The sequence below is a fragment of the Mixophyes fleayi genome, chromosome 10 (assembly GCF_038048845.1).
Source record: "Mixophyes fleayi isolate aMixFle1 chromosome 10, aMixFle1.hap1, whole genome shotgun sequence".
Taxonomy (NCBI): Eukaryota; Metazoa; Chordata; class Amphibia; order Anura; family Limnodynastidae; genus Mixophyes; species Mixophyes fleayi.
This window is the reverse complement of record NC_134411.1, coordinates 40250989-40276617: the sequence shown is the minus strand read 5'-3', so window position 1 is coordinate 40276617 and position 25629 is coordinate 40250989. Positions and strand designations below refer to the sequence as shown.

The 25629-nt window shown below is 43.8% G+C and overlaps 1 protein-coding gene across 3 annotated transcripts; it reads left to right on the top strand.

The window, feature by feature from the left end:
- Positions 1–1757: 1757 nt before the first annotated feature.
- ZNF143 (zinc finger protein 143) lies at positions 1758–25352 on the top strand. Of its 3 annotated transcripts, none has more exons than XM_075188512.1 (15): positions 1758–1843; positions 12747–12859; positions 13945–14037; positions 14139–14216; positions 14964–15041; positions 15295–15491; positions 15573–15647; positions 15831–15950; positions 16824–16899; positions 17233–17358; positions 19678–19857; positions 20829–21056; positions 23557–23681; positions 23778–23915; positions 24340–25352. In XM_075188512.1, the coding sequence occupies exons 2-15, from the start codon at positions 12754–12756 to the stop codon at positions 24421–24423; spliced, it is 1704 nt and encodes a 567-aa protein (XP_075044613.1). In that variant the 5' UTR covers positions 1758–1843; positions 12747–12753; the 3' UTR covers positions 24424–25352. The 3 variants fall into 3 exon arrangements, with proteins under 3 accessions (XP_075044613.1, XP_075044612.1, XP_075044614.1); XM_075188511.1 differs by having other exon boundaries at positions 23763–23915; XM_075188513.1 differs by lacking the exon at positions 14139–14216 and having other exon boundaries at positions 23763–23915.
- Positions 25353–25629: the final 277 nt, after the last annotated feature.

Genomic DNA, 25629 nt, shown 5'->3' with positions numbered 1-25629 from the left:
CGCGGAGAAGTACAAAAGGGTCTCTAACTGTATGTATATATCCACTCAGTGGTCACTTTATGAGGTACACCATTCAAGTACTGGGTAGGCCCCACAGTTTCCCTCAGAACAGCATGAACTCTTTGTGGCATGGATTCAGCAAAGTGCTGGACACATTCCTTAGGTTCTGGTCCATGGTGACATGAGCGCATCATGCAGTTTCTTCAGATCTGTTAGCTGCATATTCATACTGCCCATCTCCTGTTCCACCACACCCGAAAGTGCTCTCATGGAGTGAGAACTGTGTAGTATCCTGAGCGCATCATCATGTTAATGGAACATGCCTGAACTGCCGTGTGGTTTGTGACATGGCCCATTATCCTGCTCTAAGTAACCATTAGAAGATGGGTAGACTGTGGCCATAAAGGGTCCGCAACAATACGCAGACGCTGACAGTTAAACAATGCACAAATGGTATTCAGGGGTCTAATGAGTGCCAATAAACCATTCCCCTGCTGTAGCCCATCCACCTCAAGGTTACACGACGGAGTTTGTTGCCTGCTCGGCAGCTTGAACCAGTCTAACCGTTCTCCTCTGACTTCTTAATAATAAGGTGGGTTCACTCACTGGATGTTATTTTATTTTACGGACCATTCGCTGTATAAACTGTTGTGTGTGAAAATTCCCAGGAGATCAGCAGTTTCTGAGATACTCAAACGACCCCGTCCGGCACCAACAATCATTCCCCGGTCCGTCACTTAGATCACGTTTCTTCTGGTGTTTGATCTGAACCTCTTGACAACGTCTGCATACTTTGCAGATTTGCTGCAGAGACGTAGTGTACAAATGTCCACACGTACACTGCTGAGTATTACACCCAGCATGTGGAATAAGGGAAGTGGTACTGAGCAGTCTATAGTAAGAGGCAGATAAGTGGCACATATACAGTACTGTACTGAAGTCCATACATACACTGTAAGGTGGAGACTGAGCATTACACCCAGCATATGGGGTAATAGTACTGAGCAGTCTATAGTATGTATATCGCAGATAAATGAGATATACAGCTTATACACAGTATAATGGACAGACACTGAGCATTACACCCAGCATGTGGGTGGGTGAAAGGGGGTAGGGGGGGAATAGTACTGAGCAGTCTATAGTAAGTGTATATCGCAGATAAATGAGATATACAGCATATATGTCCTTATATACAGTATAATGGACAGACACTGAGCATTACACCCAGCATGTGGTGCTGAGCAGCTGGTAACAGTCACACATGACGTTACACTGGGAATCAGTGGGTATGTTGGGACGGTGCCGCCTCGACATATAAACCAGGACTCCACCCGTACATTCAGACCCCTCTGGGCTCCCCGGGTCACTCCATTCCCGGGCTATCCACACACTGCACAACATGGCGGCCGCTTCCCTCAGCCCCAGAACCAGCATCTGACTGGGCGCGGCCTCCCTAGAACTGACAGTTTTTCAGCCCTATCAGAATACGAGTCTCGGACTACGTCACAGCTGTTCCAACCAATAAGGGAGAAGATGAGCGAGGCCTCGGGGTGGGCTGGTTCTCCAGTCTCCTCGGATTAGCCCTGCGCTCTGTATAAAAATATAAGTAGACAGGACAACGCTCTCCTTTGAATGGGAGCTTCCACCTATCAGCGGGAAGTATCCAGGCGCGTTTCCAAACATCAGCCAATAAGACGGCGAGCAGTGAGTGAGACCCCGCCCTGCGCCCCTCCTCTCCCTGGTGTTATGCGGGTATCCCTGGCGCAGGGCGGCAGTACGCGGCTGTTTCCTGCCCTGATGCATGGTGGTCGAACGGAGGAATTGTTGGAAAATTGTGTCGGAGGTTGGTATATAAATGTGTTACCCAGTGTGCCTTGTTCCCAGCAGCCATCCCGGGGAGCGCTGTGCCGGGGCCTGGGCCCATCCGCTCCCTCCCCGGCCTCACAGTACCGGCCGCAGCCGCCTGTCACTGCTTCCCTGCCGGCTGTGCTGCTCCGACCCGGCCGGCTCCACACAGCGCTGCTCCCAGGCCGCCCGCCATGCCCAGGCCTCCAGCGAGGCCGGGGCCCTGGTGTCCCTGCGCCCAGAGACTGATAGACCGAGTGCTGTGCACCCATACTATAATATATATATATTATATATATCACCCTGAGTGTAATACTGATCACCTGCTATACCTAGTACTGTATACACATACTATAATATATATTATATATATCACCCTGAGTGTAATACTGATCACCTGCTATAACTAGTACTGTATACCCATACTATAATATATATATTATATATATCACCTCAGCTGTAATACTGATCACATGCTATACCTTGTACTGTATACCCATACTATAATATATATATTATATATATCACCTCAGCTGTAATACTGATCACCTGCTGTACCTAGTACTGTATACCCATACTATAATATGTATATTATATATATTTCACCCTGAGTGTGATACTGATCACCTGCTATACCTAGTACTGTATACCCATACTATAATATATATATTATATATATCACCTCATCTGTAATACTGATCACCTGCTATACCTAGTACTGTATACCCATACTATAATATATATATTATATATACCACCCTGGCTGTAATACTGATCGCCTGCTATACCTTGTACTGTATACCCATACTATAATATATATATTATATATATCACCTCAGCTGTAATACTGATCACCTGCTAAACCTTGTACTGTATACCCATACTATAATATTTATATTATATATACTACCCTGACTGTAATACTGATCACCTGCTTGCTATACCTTGTACTGTATACCCATACTATAATATATATATTATATATACTACCCTGGCTGTAATACTGATCACCTGCTATATCTAGTGCTGTATACCCATACTATAATATATATTATATATATATCACCCCGGCTGTAATACTGATCACCTGCTACACCTAGTACTGTATACCCATACTATAATCTATATATTGCATATAGCACCCAGCTGTAATACTGATCATCTCTTATACTGTAATATACATAGTAATATATATCCTTCGTGACTTTATAAATGAGGTTTTATAAACAATGTGACTACAACATATGGTTAGGCTGGGAGAGATCAGATATAATGGAGACGGTAATGTAATGAGTTTATAACAACATATAAATATTTGGATACATTAAAGATCATGTTAGTTAAAGTAATGCAGTCAATCAATATATGACAAGTTTCAGTGGTAAATCTAAATGTGTAAGAGAAAAGCTTCTTGAATTTAGTATATGAACTATATTCAATAATAAAATATTCCAGCTTTATTTTTCACATAACATCTATAAGAGGAATTTACATAATAAGTAAAAAAAATTGTTGTGAAATACATGAAATAACGGATTGATTTATCAAACGGTGCGGTGTGTATATATAGGATGATCCCATGGTATGAATATATATTCTGTGGTGCAGAGAATATACCTGGTGAGAGATCTCACTGTTCTCAGTTATCTCCCAAGTATATTCTACACAAAGTACATTCAGATATAGTAATGCCATTATATCACCCTGCTGTAATGTGAGGTTTAACCTGGCAGTATAATGTCCCCCCTCTCTTTGTAATACCGCCCAAGTGTTTGCAGAAACTGCATTAAAAAAATATATTAATTTTCTTGTAAGTTGTCATCATCTGGCCTGTGACTTATGGCATTATATAGAAGGGAGCCCTTTGAATATACAATATTGTATTGTAAGGGACACATTGTTATTTGTAACAGGTTGAAGCAAAGCAGTTACACGCTCACCATGGGGCACACTCGTGACATCACTACTCACCAAACATAAGAGATGATATCTTGCTTATCTTCATCTCACTGGTGTAAAATATATAATATTATATATTATTTATATCTCTGCACTCCAAAAATAAGATGCAAATTGAGGAGGAACTATTGTGCCATTTACACCACTCACCATAGTGTGCTGCCACTTAGTACGACTGTTGTACAACGGCTCAACATGGGGGCTGGTTGGCTCTATAGGTAGCGGCTGTTAATAGAAATAGGAGACAACTAGCTCCTTCCAATTGCAAACAACCAAGTGGTCGTTAATTTAGCCTTAGTGCACTAGATTATCCTATATATAAAAATCATTGGTCGGTCTGGTTATGCATTCTGACACCCCTGCACTGATTGGGATGAAATTCGTGTTAGGTGGTCCAGTTGGATCCTGGCCAGGTTTTGGGGGAGGGGGGGGGGGTCGCTGGTGTATGCTGGGGTAGACCTTTGACCCACGGAGCCTGTTTTGAGCCTTCCACTAGATGGACTTTGATAAAAATTTCACAGTCTGGTAACATTGGATCCCAGAACGCATACTAGGGGGGTTGAGGTCCCGGTTGTACCTCCCATTGGTGTACGCTGAGCAGGACTTTGACCCGTGGAGCCTGTTCTGGACCTTCCGCTGGATGGATCTGGATGACATTTAATATAAAAACGCCACTGGGCAGCCCCCTCATGGGTGTGTTAGAAGAGCTGCTGATTATTTTTAAGAGCTTAACAGTTACATCCAGCTCATTGATAATAACTTGAAGAAGATTTAAACCCACGTAACGCTGGATACTTCAGCTAGTTTACTAATATAGGTGCAAACTGCACAGTGCAGGGACTGACAGTCATGTGAGAAAGACAGTTCACTCATCATCTAGTTCTCCAAGTCATTTCATAAGTCCAATGCATAACAGATATTACATCATTATTTATTGTACCATGATGAGAGCCTGCATTTGGCTCCAGAACAACCCCCAATTTTCACCCCTCCACTGATTGGACGGTGGTATATGGTTCCTGTCATACATGTCGTACAGGAAATAACTCCACTGTGGACAGAGGACATTGTCCCAGCAGTCTAGTGTCTCTCAGATGTAACTTTGCACACCTAAGCTGTACTGCAAGGTTTGTTTTCAGAGAAGACGCTTTATCCAGGCTACCGCTCCACAAAAGCTGCACTGGTTCAGGCCTTTTCTGATGTTAGACGTAACATTTACCGTATTGATAAGAGGCCTGTAGGTCCCTGGATGTTGCTTTTAGCCTCTTTGTGATTTCTCGAACATCACCTAGTCTGATCTGTCGGTGAATTTGCTGGGCACCCTGCTTGGGAAGATATCCAGCTGTCTTCACTCCTCTGCATTTGTAGATAATGGAACCTAATGGCCATATAACCCCTTCCAGACTGATGGGCAGCAACACAGACCTGATTGCACCAGACTGATCGGCTGTTATATAGAGGTGGGGGTCACTTCCTGCAGTTATATTGGGTGGGGGTCACTTCCTTCAGTTATATAGAGGTGGGGGGGTCACTTCCTGCAGTTATGTAGAGGTGGGGGGGTCACTTCCTGCAGTTATGTAGAGGTGGGGGTCACGTCCTGCAGTTATGTAGAGGTGGGGGTCACTTCCTGCAGTTATGTAGAGGTGGGGGTCACTTCCTGCAGTTATGTAGAGGTGGGGGTCACTTCCTGCAGTTATGTAGAGGTGGGGGTCACTTCCTGTTGTTATGTAGAGGGGGTGTCACTACCTGCTGTTATGTAGAGGCGGTGTCACTACCTGCTGTTATATAGAGGCGGTGTCACTACCTGTTGTTATATAGAGGGGGTGTCACTTCCTGCAGTTATATAGAGGTGGGGTGACTTCCTGGTGACTATATAGAGGTGGGGTGACTTCCTGCCGACTATATAGAGGTGGGGTGACTTCCTGGTGACTATATAGAGGTGGGGTGGCTTCCTGCTGACTATAAAGAGAGGGGGGTGACTTCCTGGTGACTATATAGAGGTGGGGTGACTTCCTGCTGACTATATAGAGAGGGGGTGACTTCCTGGTGACTATATAGAGGTGGGGTGACTTCCTGCTGACTATATAGAGAGGGGGTGACTTCCTGGTGACTATATAGAGGTGGGGTGACTTCCTGGTGACTATATAGAGGTGGGGTGACTTCCTGGTGACTATATAGAGGTGGGGTGACTTCCTGGTGACTATATAGAGGTGGGGTGACTTCCTGGTGACTATATAGAGGTGGGTGACTTCCTGTTGACTATATAGAGGTGGGGTGACTTCCTGCTGACTATATAGAGGTGGGGTGACTTCCTGCTGACTATATAGAGGTGGGTTGACTTCCTGCTGACTATATAGAGAAGGGGGTGACTTCCTGGTGACTATATAGAGGTGGGGTGACCTGGTGACTATATAGAGGTGGGGTGACTTCCTGCTGACTATATAGAGAGGGGGGTGACTTCCTGGTGACTATATAGAGGTGGGGTGACTTCCTGGTGACTATATAGAGGTGGGGTGACTTCCTGGTGACTATATAGAGGTGGGGTGACTTCCTGCTGACTATATAGAGGTGGGGTGACTTCCTGCTGACTATATAGAGGTGGGGTGACTTCCTGCTGACTATATAGAGGTGGGGTGACTTCCTGGTGACTATATAGAGGTGGGGTGACTTCCTGGTGACTATATAGAGGTGGGGTGACTTCCTGGTGACTATATAGAGGTGGGGTGACTTCCTGCTGACTATATAGAGGTGGGGTGACTTCCTGGTGACTATATAGAGGTGGGGTGACTTCCTGCTGACTATATAGAGGTGGGGTGACTTCCTGCTGACTATAGAGGTGGGGTGACTTCCTGCTGACTATATAGAGGTGGGGTGACTTCCTGCTGACTATATAGAGAAGGGGGTGACTTCCTGGTGACTATATAGAGGTGGGGTGACTTCCTGCTGACTATATAGAGAAGGGGGTGACTTCCTGGTGACTATATAGAGGTGGGGTGACTTCCTGCTGGCTATATAGAGGTGGGGTGACCTCCTGGTGACTATATAGAGGTGTGGTGACTTCCTGCTGACTATATAGAGAAGGGGGTGACTTCCTGCTGACTATATAGAGGTGGGGTGACTTCCTGCTGACTATATAGAGGTGGGTTGACTTCCTGCTGACTATATAGAGAAGGGGGTGACCTCCTGGTGACTATATAGAGGTGGGGTGACTTCCTGCTGGCTATATAGAGGTGGGGTGACCTCCTGGTGACTATATAGAGGTGGGGTGACTTCCTGCTGACTATATAGAGAAGGGGGTGACTTCCTGCTGACTATATAGAGGTGGGGTGACTTCCTGCTGACTATATAGAGAGGGGGGTGACTTCCTGGTGACTATATAGAGGTGGGGTGACTTCCTGGTGACTATATAGAGGTGGGGTGACTTCCTGGTGACTATATAGAGGTGGGGTGACTTCCTGCTGACTATATAGAGGTGGGGTGACTTCCTGCTGACTATATAGAGGTGGGGTGACTTCCTGCTGACTATATAGAGAGGGAGGTGACTTCCTGGTGACTATATAATGACGTGCGCCTGATTAGCAGCCCCTGGGGTACATTACCTCCTTATTGCTACGTAGCCGTACGGATGTACATACTTCTCACTCGCAACTTCTTCACATTGTCTTATTTTTTGTTGAATAAATAAAGTCTGGTATGGGTTCTTTGTGGCAAGATAATAGGATAATTAATCAGATTTAAGGAGTTAACGCGGATTAGATGTTTTATTAATTATGTGCTGAACTGTAAACACAACAGTAGTACTTTCCTTCTCACATTAATATATCAACCGTTTAGCAATTCACTTTAATTAGACTCATGAAAGCCGGTGTCTGATTGGTTGTCTTGTTTTCCGGAAAGTCCAAGTTTGTATCTATGGTATTAAGTTATTGTTCTCTGAAGCTCCTGTATAAACCCTCTCTTGTAGTTAACGAGATCTCTGTCCAACGTTTATATACATGACCCTAAGCAGGCATTGATTTCAATATACTTGGTTTGTCCCCCACCTGTGTATGAACAGACTGAACTAGCTCTACCGTCTATCACATAACTGCATGATCTGAGTACTGGTCCCATTCATTGTAATTACACATTGGAGACCTTATCCCTTATTTTGCTCTTAATAGGCCAGTGTGTCCATCACATATTATTCTGTAACTATGGTATGGTTTCAGTCACAGAACTACCTATCATCCAGGCTCTCCTACCCACCCTGAATGTCAGGGAGAAATCTGTTGTCATGCCCTCCAGCACTTGCCCCTTAGATTTTATAGGTTAAACCATATTTGCCTACATTCCCGGGAGTCTCCCTGAAATTCGTGGGTTGGGGTCAGGTCTCCCTCTCAGATCCCACCACTCCACAATTGGAGTGGACGGAGGAGAGACTTTGAGAACGCGATTCACAGCTTCATAGCCCCGACCCCTGATGTACAATGCTGCAAATATTTCCATGATTATTGAAGCAGCAATTCTAGCGACTAATGTAGTTATACAAACAAAGGAATGGCAGCCGCACTGAAAACACGGGATATTTAGTGCTAGATATGGAGTAAAGGTAAGCACTCTCAATATAGTTATAGTCCAACGCAGCTCCTATCAGACATCAACAGAGAAATAAACAACAAAGGAGCGCAGAAATGCAAAATGTATAGTATGAAAAAAGCAAAAATATAAGATAAAAAACATGAAATAGAATGAATAACACGTGTAATGTTAAAATAATAAAATAATGTCATTCTATTTCACGGTTTTCATTTTTTTTATCTTGTATTTTTGCTTTTTTCATACTATACATTTTGCATTTCTGCGCTCCTTTGCTGTTTATTTCAATATTTAGTACTTCTTACATATACCACTCTGTTTCTCTTGGGTACCACAAGCGCCAATATACCACTGGCTGCCAGGGCATGCTGGCACTTGGTGACCTGTGGTGCACCATGGACAATTGTAGCAAAAAAACACTGTTTTTAAAATTAATGTAATTAAAAACATCCCTGCACATCCTTTTACCATCTGTATTGCTCTTCACATGTAATAAATCCAGGAATCCTTGTCAAAAAAATAAACCACTAAGCACTTGGTGGCAGTATATATATCCACACATTTAAATCCTTGTTGCTGTGTCAGCTACCTGCAGCTTTACATAGCACACTTGGCCACTTGGTGGAGCTGTTTCATGAAGTCTGGATGTAACCCGACTATAATATATATTGTAGTCACTATTATTATTAACAAATGCAGATTTGCAGGAAAATGAGGATCTCTGGGCACAATCAATTCTAATGTACTGAAAAAAATAAAAAATGTAATTATGTTGTAAATGGGGTAAAAAAATTGCCTAATGTCTTAATTTAGTACAGTTTCTAATTTCAGTGTGTTCAATTGGAGGGAATATCAATGTAGATTTTATATTATATTTTTCATACTGACGATTAGACATAATCCAAGTTTGACCTCTAACAGATCAGTATACACACTGTATAAGCTGTGTACACATACCAGGAATGTACAATGTAAGGGGAACATCTCAGAAAGGAAAATCAATAATGCATTAGTATATTACCAGCAAACAGTAAGATAATATCTTTAATTTAGTAATTATGAAGTCTCAAAAATGAGGGGGATACCTAATTCTTAGACTTTGCTATAAACTCCAATACTGATCATTTAAAAATCTGTAGAGTTAAAAAGAAAAAAAAAAGTATAAATTGTTGTTTTTAATAAGACATCTGCAACTATGATATATTTATGCATATTTGCCTAATCTTTGGTTCAATGCCCAAGTGCAGGGCTTGCGACAGTGGTATTTGTGTCATCCTGGCCACTCCCCCTTCTGCGCAATGATGCGATTATATTGCACAGTGGGGCAGAGCCATGAGTTTGCAAATCACATCATTAGGTGATGGCTGAAGACGTACAGTCATGGCCAAAAATTTTGAGAATGACACAAGTATTGGTTTTACACAGTTTGCTGCCTCCGTGTTTTTAGACCTTTTTGTCAGATGTTGCTATGGGATACTGAAGTAATATTACAAGCATTTCATAAGTGTCAAAGGCTTTTATTGACAATTACATTAAGTTTATGTAAAGAGTCAATATCTGCAGTGTTGACCCTTCTTTTTGATTACCTCTGCAATTCGCCCTGGCATGCTGTCAATCAACTTCTGGGCCACGTAGTGACTGATGGCCGCCCATTACTGCTTGGAGTTTGTCAGAATTTATGGGTTTTTGTTTGAAATACTTGTAATTTTACTTCAGTATAATATAGTAACATCTGACAAAAAGGTCTAAAAACACTGAAGCAGAAAACTTTGTGAAAACCAATACTTGTGTCATTCTCAAAACTTTTGTCCACGACGGTAAACTGTAATCAAGCCCCGTCCTCTTTAGAAGAAGGAGAGGTGGGATCCAAGTGCCTGGTCTACTCTGCCAGGAGTCCAGGAGAACTCCCTGATTTTCGGGAGCCTTCTGGCTGTTCTGGAGAGTAGGAAGTATCAGCATGTTCTGACATCATGGAATCAAAGTCACTGATCAACACAAAATACTCTAATATGATATACAAATCTACATCTCTAAAGCTTTTTTATTCATTAATTACAAATAAAAACATTACAATTGATTGCTTAAGTATTTACCCCTTTTGGTCCTAACTGCAGGTTTTCCAGGTGACAAGTGAAATAATTCTACCACCTGTGGATCTGGTACAATGTGTCATTAATGAGTACACCTGTGCTCCAGCAGGGAGATATGGAAAACATGCACTGTTAGGGTTCCCTGAGGACCAGATTTGGGAAACACTGATTGAATACTTGGTAGAAGCACCTGTAGCTGTAATTACATCTGTCAGTCTATTTGGGACTTTTTTGCACATTTGGACGATGCAATTTTCACCCAATCTTATTAGCCATTTGCTGGGACTCCATCAGGCTGGATGGGGGCCGTTGGTGGACAGCGATTCCATAGATTCTTGATGGGATTGAGGTCTGGCCATTGACTGGGGCACTTCAGGACATTGAGTTTTATTTATTGTGTTTAAGCCCCTTCAGTGTATCTTTTTGCTGTATACTTTTGTGTTGTTTCGCTGGAATATAAATCTCAAGTCCTAGATCTCCTGCAACTGCAGTAGGTATTTCCTCCCAAGATTTATGCGGCAAACTGTAGGTACGGTTTCAATGTTTCCTCTTTAAAGGTTTTTGCCCATGAAGTGTAGACTTACCCGGGCTGTTGTAGTTACATGGAGAGGTTTCCCTACCTCTGCTATAGACCTGTTATTGTCCTCTCTAACAATGGCTCTCCTTGTGTGGATGCTTTGTGACGGACGATAGGCTTTAGACAAATTCTAGAGAGGGTTTAACTCTGCAGATCTTTATGGTGGACCGGACAGTGCTCCTGGGATATTAAACGTTTTTGACATCTACTGATATCCATTGTTACGCTTACATGTACACAATAAATTATGTGATCCCTGAAGACACCTTCTTGCACTATGGTTTATATATACGTGTATCTTGGCAGTATGGGGTGAATACTTCTGCATTCAAATATTGGCTGTTTTATATTTGAAATTATGAAAACCTTTTAGGTTTTATTTTATATTTGAGATCACGCTGTATTTTGAGTTGATCAGCGGATAAAACAAAAAGGGCAAAACGTATTTATTACAGTCCAAGTGTATCCTGGAGGCCCAGACTAGCTAGAAAGGTTTAACACTGGAGCGCACAGTGGTCCTGTAATACTTACATCTGCTGGGACCAGCGGCCACGATGCAGAGATGAGACCTGTGGAAGTGGAAGTTTCCATGGTGTAATCCCTGTAGACTCCTGATTAGAAGGTTGATGACCTCTCTGTACCTGCACATGTGACAGGGACTAGCATGATATCTTGTTGTCAGTGCTACAGGCTGTTTAGTGGTTCATCCTGTATGGCTCAGACTCAGACACTGTGATGCCAACTGACAAGGACTAACTCCTGTCCACTAGGATGCCCCCTTCTCTGCTCTTACTCTCTACCCTTGCAGGTGTCAAGTGAGGCTCCTACAGAGCAGTACAGAGTGACCTCAGGAATCCACGTTCATGACGAGTGGTCCACAGTTAGGCTGGGTACACACTACAGAGTCTTCCGACCAATGTGTTATCTATAACAATTTTGCTAACGACTGGAAAAAAGAAAAAAAGTCATGATCAGCTGCCGTGTGTACACACTGTATATGTTTTAAAAGATTTACTCTCTGTGCTCTTTGTCTGTCATAACTGTCGGCTGAAAAGCTGGTGACCCTGTAAACTGTATGGAGATCCCGATCGTGGCTGCGTACACACTGCAGGATTAGAAGGATTCTGTCCCATTACTGAACAAGATTTATAGATCTGCTGAACAATCAAAACAAACAATAATCGGTAATTTGGAACAACTATCGTTCATCATCTAAGTGCACTCACTAATGTAATATCAGGCTGAACGGTCGTTTATCGGGTTAATATCCCCATAGTTGTCTCAAAACACTGTAGTGTGTACCCAGCCTTACGTCTTTGGTGCAGACCAGTCAGATCCCCTCTGGGATATCTGTGCCACAGTTGTAGATGGCACCTCCAGGGGCAGGGACCATCCCGGCAGTGCCTGGGACAAGTGGGTCTTGTCCCCTGGGCAGTATCTACCTATCCTGGGGCAGGGCTAAGTACCAAGTTCAGTTGAGGGTGCGTTCAAGACATCCCACTGTCTGAGTTTCAACTACTGCTACTGAGGAAAGGGGAACTTGTTCTTACCGTTAAATCACTGTCTCCGAGAACATCATAATATACTTTGTGTCATGTAGGAGCTGTATAACTAATACTGTACTTAATAGAACTCTGTGGGTATTTGCTGTTGAACCTGAATCTTTGCTTTCACTAATAATCCCTGTTCCCTGCCAGGTAAATCATGCTGCTGGCCCAGATAAACCGCGATTCCCAAGGGATGACCGAGTTCACCGGAGGAGGTGGAGACGGCGGACACGTCACTCTGTGTCTCACCGAGGCCGTGACAGGTAACTAACCTCTCTTCATCCTTATTCCTCCTTAATGACTCACACCTACGAGACTTCCTGGTAATGGAGACTGGATCAGAGAGGTCTAAAGGGAGTTTTCTATAACCCTGATGTCCTAAGACAAGACCCCTTCTTACATATGGGGGTGTCCTCTTGCAAGAACGTTGTTTGACCAAGTTGAACTCATGGATTAAATTAAACTCCAACCTCCACCTTTCAATCGTAACCCTTAGAACCCCCTCACATTAGCCCAAGTCCAAAATCAGATCCCACCGCAAACTTTATCCTTAAACCTAACAGAGCTCTGATCTTCTCTTCAAATTGTAAATATGAAACAAATATATATATATATATATTTTTGGTCTTGTACCATTCTTTCAGAAAACATAACACACTCTACTTTTGGGATACAACGGAAGCTACCCTACATTTCATGTTTGAGAAAAAGATATGGGAACGCACTAATGTGGTCTTTTCGCTGGGCCCACCAGGGTCTTAGGCTAGTCCTGCCATTAACATCCGTTGTTTCAAATTGCCAAAGTCACAAAAACTGCATTTATTATTGCCAAAGTGTTCTTTGTTTTTAAAACATGACGTATATGATATAACTTTGATGTTATGCACTCTTTGTAATGTTAATCGTCTTCTGTTTTCAAACTTCCGTTAAAATATATATTTTTTTTAATCAGAGAAACAATTTAGATTTATATTTAACAAAAAACAAACATTGAACCCATTCCCATATTTAAGGACAACTCTTAAAATAAAATAAAAATAAATAAATTTTTATATATATATATATATATATATATATATATATATATATATATATATATATATATATATATATATTTATTTTTTATTTTTTTTCAACTTTAGTAAATTGGGCCCAGGTGCAGCTTATTGAGTATAAAGATTTACTGCTGATCTCGGGGTCTGTAGACGGCTCTGTTGTATCCACTTTGACCAATGGACGTCACGCCGTATTTCTGACATAACTGAACTGTTGTCTGTGAATATTATTGTAACTGGTAGAAAGAGAATGATCTGCAGATTATTATTTAATGAGATTGGTCGTTCTACAGATGGCGAGAGCATGGAAACCATGGAAGGAGTGAGTTTACAAGCAGTGACCCTGGCTGACGGCTCCACTGCGTACATACAGCATAACGCAAAAGGTACGGTTCCAGCGCCTCCGCTCGCAGCGGATTGCAGACTCCGCGGCAGCAGATGGGGCTAGTGTCCAGGATTCTGTGACTTGTGTGTGTTCTGTCTGTAGATGGTAAATTAATGGAAGGACAAGTCATTCAGCTGGAGGACGGCTCTGCTGCCTACGTTCAACATGTCCCTAAAAGTGGTAAGCGGCGTTAAATTGTGTCCTTAAATGCCACCCAGCAGGGTGAGGGCTGTATTAACCCCTGCGCTGCCAGCGGAGCCTGCAACACATCGCTGCTACCAGATTGCCTTGATGTTTAGCAGTAATCCTGCCTAGAAAGCACATTTATTTGTCCTCATGTCTTGCATATAAAGAATATATCCTGACAATGACCCTTTGTAGCGGTAATGTCTGGCCAAGGAGAAAGTAGGGATGCAGGAGACATGGCCTGTATGTGGATAATGTCAGAACAATCAATCGAGGGAATGTGATGTCACTTCCTGTCGTTAAGCCTGTCTCTGCGTAGTTGTAGGATCTCTTTAATTCACTCTACGTTCTGCTCTGTAATGACTGTGCAGTCAGCCGTGCTTGTAAGTGATAAGTAGAATGAATGAATGAATGTATACATTTCTCATCCATGGTTCCGCTGACTACTTCATAGCAGTTATTCACTTTAAACCGTGTGGACGTCAACAGGAAGGACAGAGTTATTGCTTAATAAGAGAGGAGTTTTCAGGACACTGAACATATGACCCCACTGTAACGTCAGGTCACACTAGATGCGGCACATGTTGTTAGTAGTTACAGCTACTTGTATGTATATCGCTGTATAACGCTTACAGCAATTATAGAAATTATATAGAAACGTTTAGAGAAATTGTTTCTTTGTGTCTGTGATAGAAATGGAATAAGCGTGAAATGATGAGAGTGTTGTACATTCCCCCATAGATAGCCTGCGTCTGGAGGATGGGCAGGCGGTACAGCTGGAAGACGGGACCACTGCTTACATTCACCACTCCACAAAAGGTACCGCTCTCACTGCTAGTGTAAATCAGGAAGGAGCTTTTAACCGATTTTATGTTTGTATTGTGGAAGATGCAAATGAAGCAAAGTTTATTGCAGCCAATAGTATGAATTAGTGCTACGCATTTTACTGCACTCTTCTCAAGCTACACTAATCACGGATACTTGGCTGTGTGACACTGTTCGCTTCAACAAACTGTAAATGTGCTCAGCCCATAGGTATGATGGTTATGTCTCTGGTCCTCTTCTCTCGCAGATTCTTACGACCAGAGCTCGGTGCAGGCGGTGCAGCTGGAGGATGGCACGACGGCGTATATTCACCATACGGTACAGGTTCCGCAGCAGGACACCATCCTGGCCATCCAGGCCGACGGCACCGTAGCTGGGCTGCACACAGGAGAAGCCACCATTGACCCAGAAACAATCTCCGCTTTAGAGCAGTATGCTGCCAAGGTAAAACGCGACAGTTTTCAGATCGGTTGCGGAACATAAGATGATGCAGGAACAGTGTTAGAGTGCTTATTTTGTTTCCAGGTGTCTATTGAAGGTGCGGAGAATGTGGGTAGTAATACTCTGATCAACGAGCCCGAGCCAGAGAAGAAAATGCAGGTTTGTGACTGTTCTCCGTTCCTGTTACCATTTGACATGGATTGTGTTTACAGGAGTCCATCATGTTTGTCCAGTATGGAGCTACCTAGAGGCTGGAGGAGCATGATGGACCAATTAGCGTATATCCGATATCCTCTGTCTGTTATTGGGCGATGCTCACACCGGTCATGATTAATTTGGCAGATTGTCTTACAAGGGCACGGGCCCCGAGTGACGCCGAAAGCTCCGCAGACGAACGAGAAAGCGTTTCGCTGTGACTATGATGGTTGCGGAAAGCTCTACACTACGGCTCATCATCTGAAGGTAAACCTGTCCCTGTACCGGCTGCCCAGGGGATCTGGATGTTCCTCTGCTTCTATAAGACATATTAAATGAGAGGTCGTTATTTTGGCATCACTGCTGCCAGTTAGTAGCTCAGGACTTGGGATTAAAGGTGCTAATATTGGACCATTGACCTGGAATTACAGCTTATGTGAGCTTAAACCATAAAGATGATAGATGCCCAATAGTGGTCCTATATAAATCGATTTGAACATTATTGGGCATGGAGGATGGAAGACATCTGCAGTCGTCCTAGGTGTCCGGTCATCTTCCAACTGCACCAACAGGTCGCAGTGGAGACAGACTTTTCGTCCAGTTTGGACACTGACGTGAGCTAAATAATAATCCTGTTGCTGGATCCAGGAACCTCACCGTGCTGGTTATTCTCAGTATTAGTGTTATTACCCCCAATAATGCACCAGGAGGCAGTTATTAGTGTGGTAAAGTCACTGTCCCATCAAATATTATCCTGCATGAATTTTTCTCCAAACTAGATAACTGTTGGACACATTGAGAATGATATGTGTGATCAGGACCCAGAGAGAGACCTGAAGGTGAATTTGTGTTTAAAGAAAACCCACTAAGAAAGACTGAGAAAGACTGGTGCTTTATGTAATTGTCACCGGCCACATCCAGCTCTGTCCCCGAGATTGTTGTGTATGGGGGAATGATGGGTCAGACCGAGCTGTGTGTGGGTGCACGATGGTTTGCTGCAGAGCTGTCTGGTCATTAGTTGCTGAACACAAGCGTCCATGTCCTGCCTAATTATCCTCAGTTTTCCCCATGGACCTGAGAAATTCTGTTCTTTGATCTTACCATGTGCCACACATGTGACATATGATGTTGTTTCTATAGGTGCATGAGCGGTCACACACCGGGGACCGGCCGTACCAGTGTGAACACGGAGGCTGCGGCAAGGCCTTTGCGACAGGTTGAGTAATTCTTTCTTTCCTGCTATGTGGGGTAGACGCTGAGTCCGGTATTTATGGAACTTTCACGTCCCGCGATCTGGTTCCTGACATTATGGGGGAGGGGGTTAACTCATCCTGCATAGTACTGATCACCTTCTGTTTGTTCCTGGGATACCCCATGTGAGTGGTTAGAGAAGATATTAAGTAATATGGGTGCGGCACTAGGAGATCCGCTTCTGAGATCCTACTAAGTACTGGCATCTGCTGATAAATTCTCCGCTGTTTTTCCAGAGCGTCATTTAATGTTCGGGGATTTTAATTTTTTAATTTTAATTTTCTTTTCTTCTATTCAGGTTATGGACTAAAGAGTCACGTTCGGACGCACACCGGGGAGAAGCCCTACAGGTGTTCGGAGGAGAACTGCACAAAGTCTTTCAAGACATCGGGAGACCTTCAGAAACACATCCGAACTCACACAGGTAACACTTCCATCTTCTTCTGTGTCACGTGTTTCATAATGACCAGCTGCCACCAGATCCCGCTCTCCTGTGTCACGTCTCTTATAATGATCAGCTGCTCTCCTGTGTCACATCTCTTATAATGACCAGCTGCCACCAGATCCTGCTCTCCTGTGTCACATCTCTTATAATGACCAGCTGCCACCAGATCCCGCTCTCCTGTGTCACATCTCTTATAATGACCAGCTGCCACCAGATCCCGCTCTCCTGTGTCACATCTCTTATAATGACCAGCTGCCACCAGATCCCGCTCTCCTGTGTCACGTCTCTTATAATGATCAGCTGCTCTCCTGTGTCACATCTCTTATAATGACCAGCTGCCACCAGATCCCGCTCTCCTGTGTCACATCTCTTATAATGACCAGCTGCCACCAGATCCCGCTCTCCTGTGTCACGTCTCTTATAATGATCAGCTGCTCTCCTGTGTCGCATGTGCCTTACACACTGATTTGAGAACATATCTACGTCACAGCCGTAACTTAGAATTCTAGCGCCTGGGGCGAGAAAGACAGATGCTGCCCCCCTAGCCCTTAATTTTAACCAAATTAACCTAAAATATTCCTAAATTGCGCCCCCCTTCAGCGTTGCGCCCTGGGCAGTCGCCCCTGTCGCACAGCCCTAGTTACGGCCCTGATCTGCGTACACAAAGATCGTGGGCCAGACCTAGACTGTTACTAACCACAACCAAACTACAACTCAAGGAAGAGCCGAAATTAGCTGTGAAAACTAGAGACCATGTTTCAGGGGACGACTGATGTGGATTATGGTAGATAAGAAGCAATAAGGGGACCCTGGGCTTCTCCAGCCTGTTGTTTTGGATGGGGGGGGGGTTTAGCTTTCCCCCCTCTCTATACTGCGCAGCAGCTGGTATCGGGTAATAGCGGTGAGCCTGTGAGCAGGTCTGATATACTAGACGGGGAGAGGGAGTGATGTCACCAAGTAACACCCAGTAATCTGTTGCTGACAGTGATAAAACACTGTATTTGCACAGATTGTTGTGTTTTCTTTTAACCAGGTGAAAGGTGGTCCCATTATACTAATATACGTACTGATTCCGCCGTCATGTTCTTGTCTAATTAAGTGATTTCCATTTCCTGATCTTCACTTTATTGAATTGAACTCTTACTGTTTCCTTACAAAGCCTGTTAGAAGGTGCTGCCGGCACTTCCATTGTCAGCTCCTGTATTACATTGTATCTGTGACTTCCTCCGGGGCTGTGTTATATAACGGTGTCTGTTTTCCTCGGCTATTAAGTTGCTTTCTTTGAGGAATGCAGGACAAGTTGTACTATTAGATGTCAGCATTGCCGTTAGTTTTTAAATGCCCTGTGCTGCAGAGCGAGTCCCGCCGCGGCCTACCCGCATCTGGCAGTGCTTATTATGGGAGTGCCCGTTGCCTTGGCATTTCCTCGTTACATAATATTCTCTAACAGACCGTGGCTTGGCAGAGACGACAGGTTTCTGTGTACTGGGCGGGGAGGGTTCAGCCACAGAACAGAACATCATGTCCTCGGCTGGGGAAGCGCTGTCCTTAGAAAGCAGACGGAGAGCCAGACAGTAGTGCAGAATGTCTTTAGTAGTATTTTTAAAAACAACAGAAATAAACATGTCAGATTTGAAAAGACTGAGAGGATCATCATTGGCTGTCTGCTGGCGTTAGGTGATATCTCAGGTCTGAATCTCTCGTTTCTGCAGAGCTGTGACAGGATGCGTTACTTCTAATTCATTTTTAACCCTGCAGTTACCAGACTTCTGAGTAGTGTATAGACATCTCTTCATTTTTCAATGTTACTGATTATAATAAGAATGAATGTCTAGGGGAAGCTGCGTGTAGACGTTAACGCAATAACCACAAAGTGCTGTGCCATTTTTCATGACAATGTAGCCAGTGGGTGGCGCTGTTGTGTTGTGTATAGATGGTGTTTAATTTATCTAAATGATAAAGTGAAGGGTACTTTACTGATAAACCGGGTGTATTTTTCATTTAAAGCAACAAGATTACGTAAGTGAAAGCAAACTACAAAAGCGGTTTAATGACAGGAGAAGAAGCTGAGAGGGTGAAGCTGGCACATTTAGAGTGATGTAGTCTGCCTGTGTGTGCCATAATAGTAAATCCAGTCAAACTTATAGTTTTACGACATCAGCCGACCTCCTCACATGAGGTCTCCAGATCTGTGCAGCCATTCTGTGATCTTTCAGGACACTGTACGATCGCTTTGTTGTGTTGGCGCTGACTTGTGACGCCAATTGGCTGTGAGCTGTGATTGTTTATTGTCTACAGGAGAGAGGCCGTTTAAATGTCCATTTGAAGGCTGCGGGAGATCTTTTACCACGTCCAACATCCGGAAAGTACACATCCGTACTCACACCGGGGAACGGCCATACTACTGCTCAGAGCCCGGCTGCGGCAGAGCGTTCGCCAGCGCAACCAATTACAAGAACCATGTTCGGATACACACAGGTACCTGGCACCTCATTTACATGTGACGATTCCATTATGTACACAAGGCACTAATCCTCCTCTCACCACTATTATTTTATCTAAGAAGACCACGCCTAACCATCTGATATTACTAGATGCATTACATGTATCTCGCACATGCGCCACTTCGTGCCTGAATAGAGGGATTAAGCATTCTCGTGCAAGTAGAGCACCGCAGGGGATGCACACATGGTGTAACCACGCCCCTTACAGATGTGTCCTATTTAGAGTTGCAAGTCTCTTTAAATTCCCCTTTCAGGAGGCGTATTTGATGACGACTTGCGTGTATTTTATTAGTTAAATTAATATGCATGCCCCTCTTCTTAACGTTCATAAACGGCATCTTGGACTGGTTGCCAATACAGGGAGCTAACAGGGGGCACAACGGATGTGGGGTTCCCAGCACCAGGCTAAACTGGCGACACTATATAACAGGGATATTGGCAGCCTGGTGCCCTTGTCATAATGTGAGCCAGACTTAGCCTGGTTAGCACGGGGCTGGCGCCTCTGTGGGGAGGAAGACGGCTTTCGAAAATACTCCACCTGCTGATGACTGTCTATAGCGTCGGACGCATCTATGTGCCAGACCTAAGTTGATAATGCTGACTAGTGGGATGTGTACCATCATCATGTGGCCACTAGAGGCACTTTTCCATTTAGTTTGAGCTGCAATGCTGCTAATAATTGTGCAGAAATATCTGCGTCTATTTACTGAACATTTGTAGAAAAATTAAAATACATTTAATCCTCCATAAAAAAAAAATGGGATAAAAAGATACATTTGCTTTTTAAACAGAATAGGCAATTTGAGGGAATCACAAGTGGCCCTTTAGCAGAATGTGGGGGTGCCCTGGAACCTTCCATTAGCACAATGCAGTGTGACCCCTGCTCTCCCACCGTTGCTGGATGTCGTTCCCCTGACTGTATGTTTTGTTGTTATCTCTGGGCAGGTGAGAAGCCGTATGTGTGCACGGTGCCCGGTTGCGATAAACGTTTCACGGAATATTCCAGCTTGTACAAACACCACGTGGTTCACACACACTCCAAACCGTACAACTGCAATCACTGCGGCAAAACCTACAAACAGATCTCCACGTTAGCCATGCACAAGAAGACGGCGCACAACGACACGGAGCCCATCGAGGAGGAGCAGGAGAGCTTCTTTGTACCCCAACCACGTAAGTGTCCACGTCATCTGCCAATCCCCCCCCTTATCTTGTCATTTCAGTCTGTGGCCTGTGAACAGAGTGCATCTGTGCCATGGATTGTAGTAGGAAGTTATACTGTGTGTTCGTAGGAAGTAATGATGGAAATTACCGTTCCTGTACTAGTTCCCACAATGGCAGATTGAGGTGTCGTGTTTTCAGAGCTGTCTCTGTCCTGGATAAATGTCATTCTAGAAAATCTCTCGAGCAGCTGTTGGCTGAACTGTCATTGATACCAGGACCACAAAGGTGTCCGTTGTAAGAACAAAGCTCTGGCCAACATCCTTTATTTGTTTGCCCACGACACCTGGTGAGCCTGGTTTGGGTGTTTGCCAGACCAGAGCACCGCGCCTCCAGTCCTCGGCAGACAAAGAGACCCAGGAAGCATCCGTTGGATGGTGTGCCCGTGTTCAGCCTCTAGCTATCGCTGGCATGGGGTCAGCTCTGACAATCCATTCATACCGTTTACAACCAGTGATCTGGAACAGCTGCCGGGTTCAGAGCACAATATTTTCTGCTTTCATTGTTTGTGCTGTAACAGCCAAAACTTCCAACCTGCCAACATAAACCAATATCCTTTATCCTAACGGAAGGAATAATGTCACGGCTAATGTAACAGACTCCGCACCCTGAAAGCGGCCACATATATGTACGATAAAGGAAATACCTGTGTTATATGGTGTTAAACACGCTAAGGTATACCTGTCACCTATGCACAGCACACATCCATTTAAAAAACTGCAGCCTGTCAATTCACTAGTGACATCACTGAGGTACAGGGCACAAAGTACCTCATGCCTCGGTGAGGTCACTGGTTTCTAGTGAATTGATTGGCTGTAGAGTAATGAATCTTGGCTCGGACCACAAATCGGCTGCCAGCGCGTGCAGACGACGGGTGTACTTTAAATCTCACAGCACAGAATATATGGTTTAAACTGTAGTTCTCTTTGTCACCAATAGAGGGAGCAAAGGTCTTATTTTACACTTTTAAAGGCACAATATTAAGCATTTTAAAATGCAAACACACGTGTGGCTATAGGGAACTTGAATAAGCATAAATCACTCAGAGACAGCCTTGGACTACTATTAGCTGCAGATAAAATACTTGTGCTGTTAGTTTATTTAGTTTACTGAGCTTTAGATCACGTTTTACATGGAGGAGTTTGGTATAAGATGATTCTTGGCTACATTGTAACTACTTTGATCCTATCATTGGTCCTTATCCTAACTCAGCAGTTTGTAGACTGTAAATGATTAACTATGATCTCACCGTGTAAACAGTGCTGCCATTGTGTAAGTACTTGTGACTTGTAATGGTGGTTTATCCTGAGCAAGCAGAATATTAGTGTTTTATTACCCGTGTGGGTTAATATGTAACATGTTGCGGAGTTCTGTCTGTGGTGGATGTAGACTTGTAGGTCACACAGAGTGTAAATTGTGGGACAAAAGTGACTTATTGTATGATATAAAACACTAATGATGTGTTATATTAGCCGTAGGATTATACCATATCATTTTTCACGGGGTAAATTATAAGCATTAGACGAGGTCGTACAGAAATGCCTAAATTTGGGCAAATACTTCCCTGGATCCTGATGTAATGGGTACTAATTATTCATTCATGATAATGCATATCTGCCAAATACGGAGCTTTTCAAAACGGATTGTGGAAGGGGGTGTGGTCATGCCCTTGTGGGGGTGTGGCTACACTGCATGGGCGTGTCTTGCTATTTTGAAGCACTTGGCCATCCCTTACCTTCCTCCCGTCATCTCAAAGCACTCATTCATTGCTGTGTGCACCAGTGATAGGTGGTCTCAAATTGGAACTGTCTCTCCTAAATAGGGACAGCTGGAAGATATGATAATGGGATCTTATACATTATAACAGGTCGTTATTATTATTAATATTGTGGCACAATGTGAGCCATATTCCACGGCAGCCTTATGTAAAAGGTAGTGTGTTCTGCTGTACTCTCTCCTTTTTCACCACCTTTAATAAATGGCACATCGTACAGGTCAAAAGGTTTAAATAGCAAATCATAGCATGTCAGTTATATTCCACGTGAAATCACTGGGCGTGTGTGTGTGTATTCACCAATCTGTACAGTGGTCTGTTACCTATGAGGCTGCAGACCAATGACTCTTCGTCCTTAACCCAATGATTCAAGAAGCTGAACCGTCTTAAAGAGCTATTTAAAGATGGCAACTATTATTAAAGGGACTAGACTTCTAGCCTGGCTGATTTAGGCAACTAAACAAAAATTAGGCATTTTATTTAATAAAATAAATAATCATACACAGGCTGTGGTCTACATTAATATTCAGCAGTTAGATTACTTGTTGTTTAGCTATTGCACATGTTTATAAATGTTCATACCGGGAAACTTGTATAAGGATGGGTTGGAACATGTCTGAGGATCGTCACTCTTCTTATAGCGCACTAACGCTGTTGTCTGATATGTGTCTTATACAGCGGAGGATGTCCTGAAAGGCTCTCAGATAGCGTATGTTACAGGCGTGGAGACGGAGGACGGTATACCGGCGGTGACCCAGTCAGGACAACAGCTGGCACTTATATCCCAAGACGGCACACAACACGTGAGTGACCGGGACGTGCGCTGGTACAAGGATACTTACCGCTTAAAGCCCACAGTGACCTCTGAGAATTATTAATTGTAGGATTCTTTCATCCAGGTCGCTATCGTTGCACAAGACTTGTCCGCATTCCACGCTGCCTCCGCTGAGATGGCCCAACAGCACCATCTGATCACCACGGAGACCCGGCCGGTCACCCTGCTGGCCACATCCAATGGGACGCAGATCGCGGTCCAGGTAAGTGCCAGGATTAGTGTATCCAGCTCGCTATAGCACATGATAAGATTATCGCAGATCTGTCCCCCTGCCTGTTTACTCTCCACTGATTGGCTGCTGATAAACCACATGACAATACATGGGCGTGACCATCCCCAGAACACACCCTGTGCGCTGTCATTGTTTCCATCTCTCTGGCGCTTCAGATGGTCGTCCACTGGGGGGCGCTGTCACACTAGGTCACTATCTGTTCTTTGCAATATACATATTACCAGTGCGGTCACTTCACGTGTTTGTATGTCAAAGGCCACTTATGTCATATGAGTTGGAGATAATAGATGAAGGCCAATTCCATCTGCCTTAATAATCTTTTCATCATGTAAGTGTATCAATCGGCAATTCAGGGTCCAGTAATCTGACCATCGCCCACTGTTTCCCCCCTCAGCTCGGCGAGCAGCAGTCCTTGGAGGAAGCCATCCGTATAGCATCCCGGATACAGCAGGGCGAGTCCCCCGATATGGACGATTAACCCCTGAACACCTCCCCCGCTGTACACACCTTGGTCCAATAAAAGTCTCTTACATGTGGATTATGAGGACTTCAGCAACCAATACAGATATTTAAACCTAGTATTTTATATTTGGATTTGTAAGATAATGAACATTTTCCGGGACTGTGGATAAATCCAGACACATTTCAGTGCCGCCGTCGCTGCCTCTGCTCCTCTGTATCAGGATAAGTATTTGGAGACGACGTTTCCTTGTTCAGTCTCCCGCTCTCCGGACCTGTACTTATTGTAAATAGAGATTGTTAATGCTAAAAGTGTTAATACTATTTTATCTTTGAGAAGAATTATGTACAAAAGCCCCATTTATGGAATATTAAAGCTTGAATATTCCTGTAAGTAATTTCTGTATATATTTTGTTTGTCTCTCGCCTTCAAAGAAAATACTGAATTATTTGACATCTTTGAATACACCTTGTAGAACAGACAGACGATCTCCGGCTACTTCTCCTCCATAGCTCAGAGTGATGCTGGGTATAGTCCGCAGATTGCCCGAATGTTAGAAGAAGAACCCCGGACAGGCTTCATCTCATGACAATACTGTTATATACAGGCTCGTGACCGTGACATAATAAACACAATCATCCAATAATATTCTCTGAAAGTCCCATCCAGCGTGCCTACATGTCACACGGCTATCACACGGATGTGAGAGGAGTCCGCCGTCTGAGAACGTACCATACAAAATAGCAACAACAATTTGCCAGTTTCTGCTGTTTTGGTGTTTGGGATTTCTCTCTTTATTTATGTTTTGGGGTTTTTTTGTTCTTTGTTTTATCCAGAACATTCGGTCACCTTTTGGGCTGGGTCTGGGGTCTCAAACACAAGCTTCAGTTTATTTATAAACACTGTTTTATTTGTACAAATATGCAATAAACATCTGCTTTTTTTAAGTCGATTTTCCCCGTTGTGTTTTGTGTCTGTCCCTCGGATCTTAATAAACCATAGACTTTCATTTCTCAGCTACACCCCTCTGCTAATTCTATAACAGTGACGTCTAACGACGCGGTTCCGTGCGCTCCCCGTCAGCCACGCAGGTTATATTTATAGTGAACACCTGTTTGTCTAAAACCAAACACAGACAGTGATCATTCGTGTTATTGCTGTGTTCACGTATATATCCACAAGCAGCTGTGCGAATCTTCCCCTGAATCTTCTTGTGACATCTGC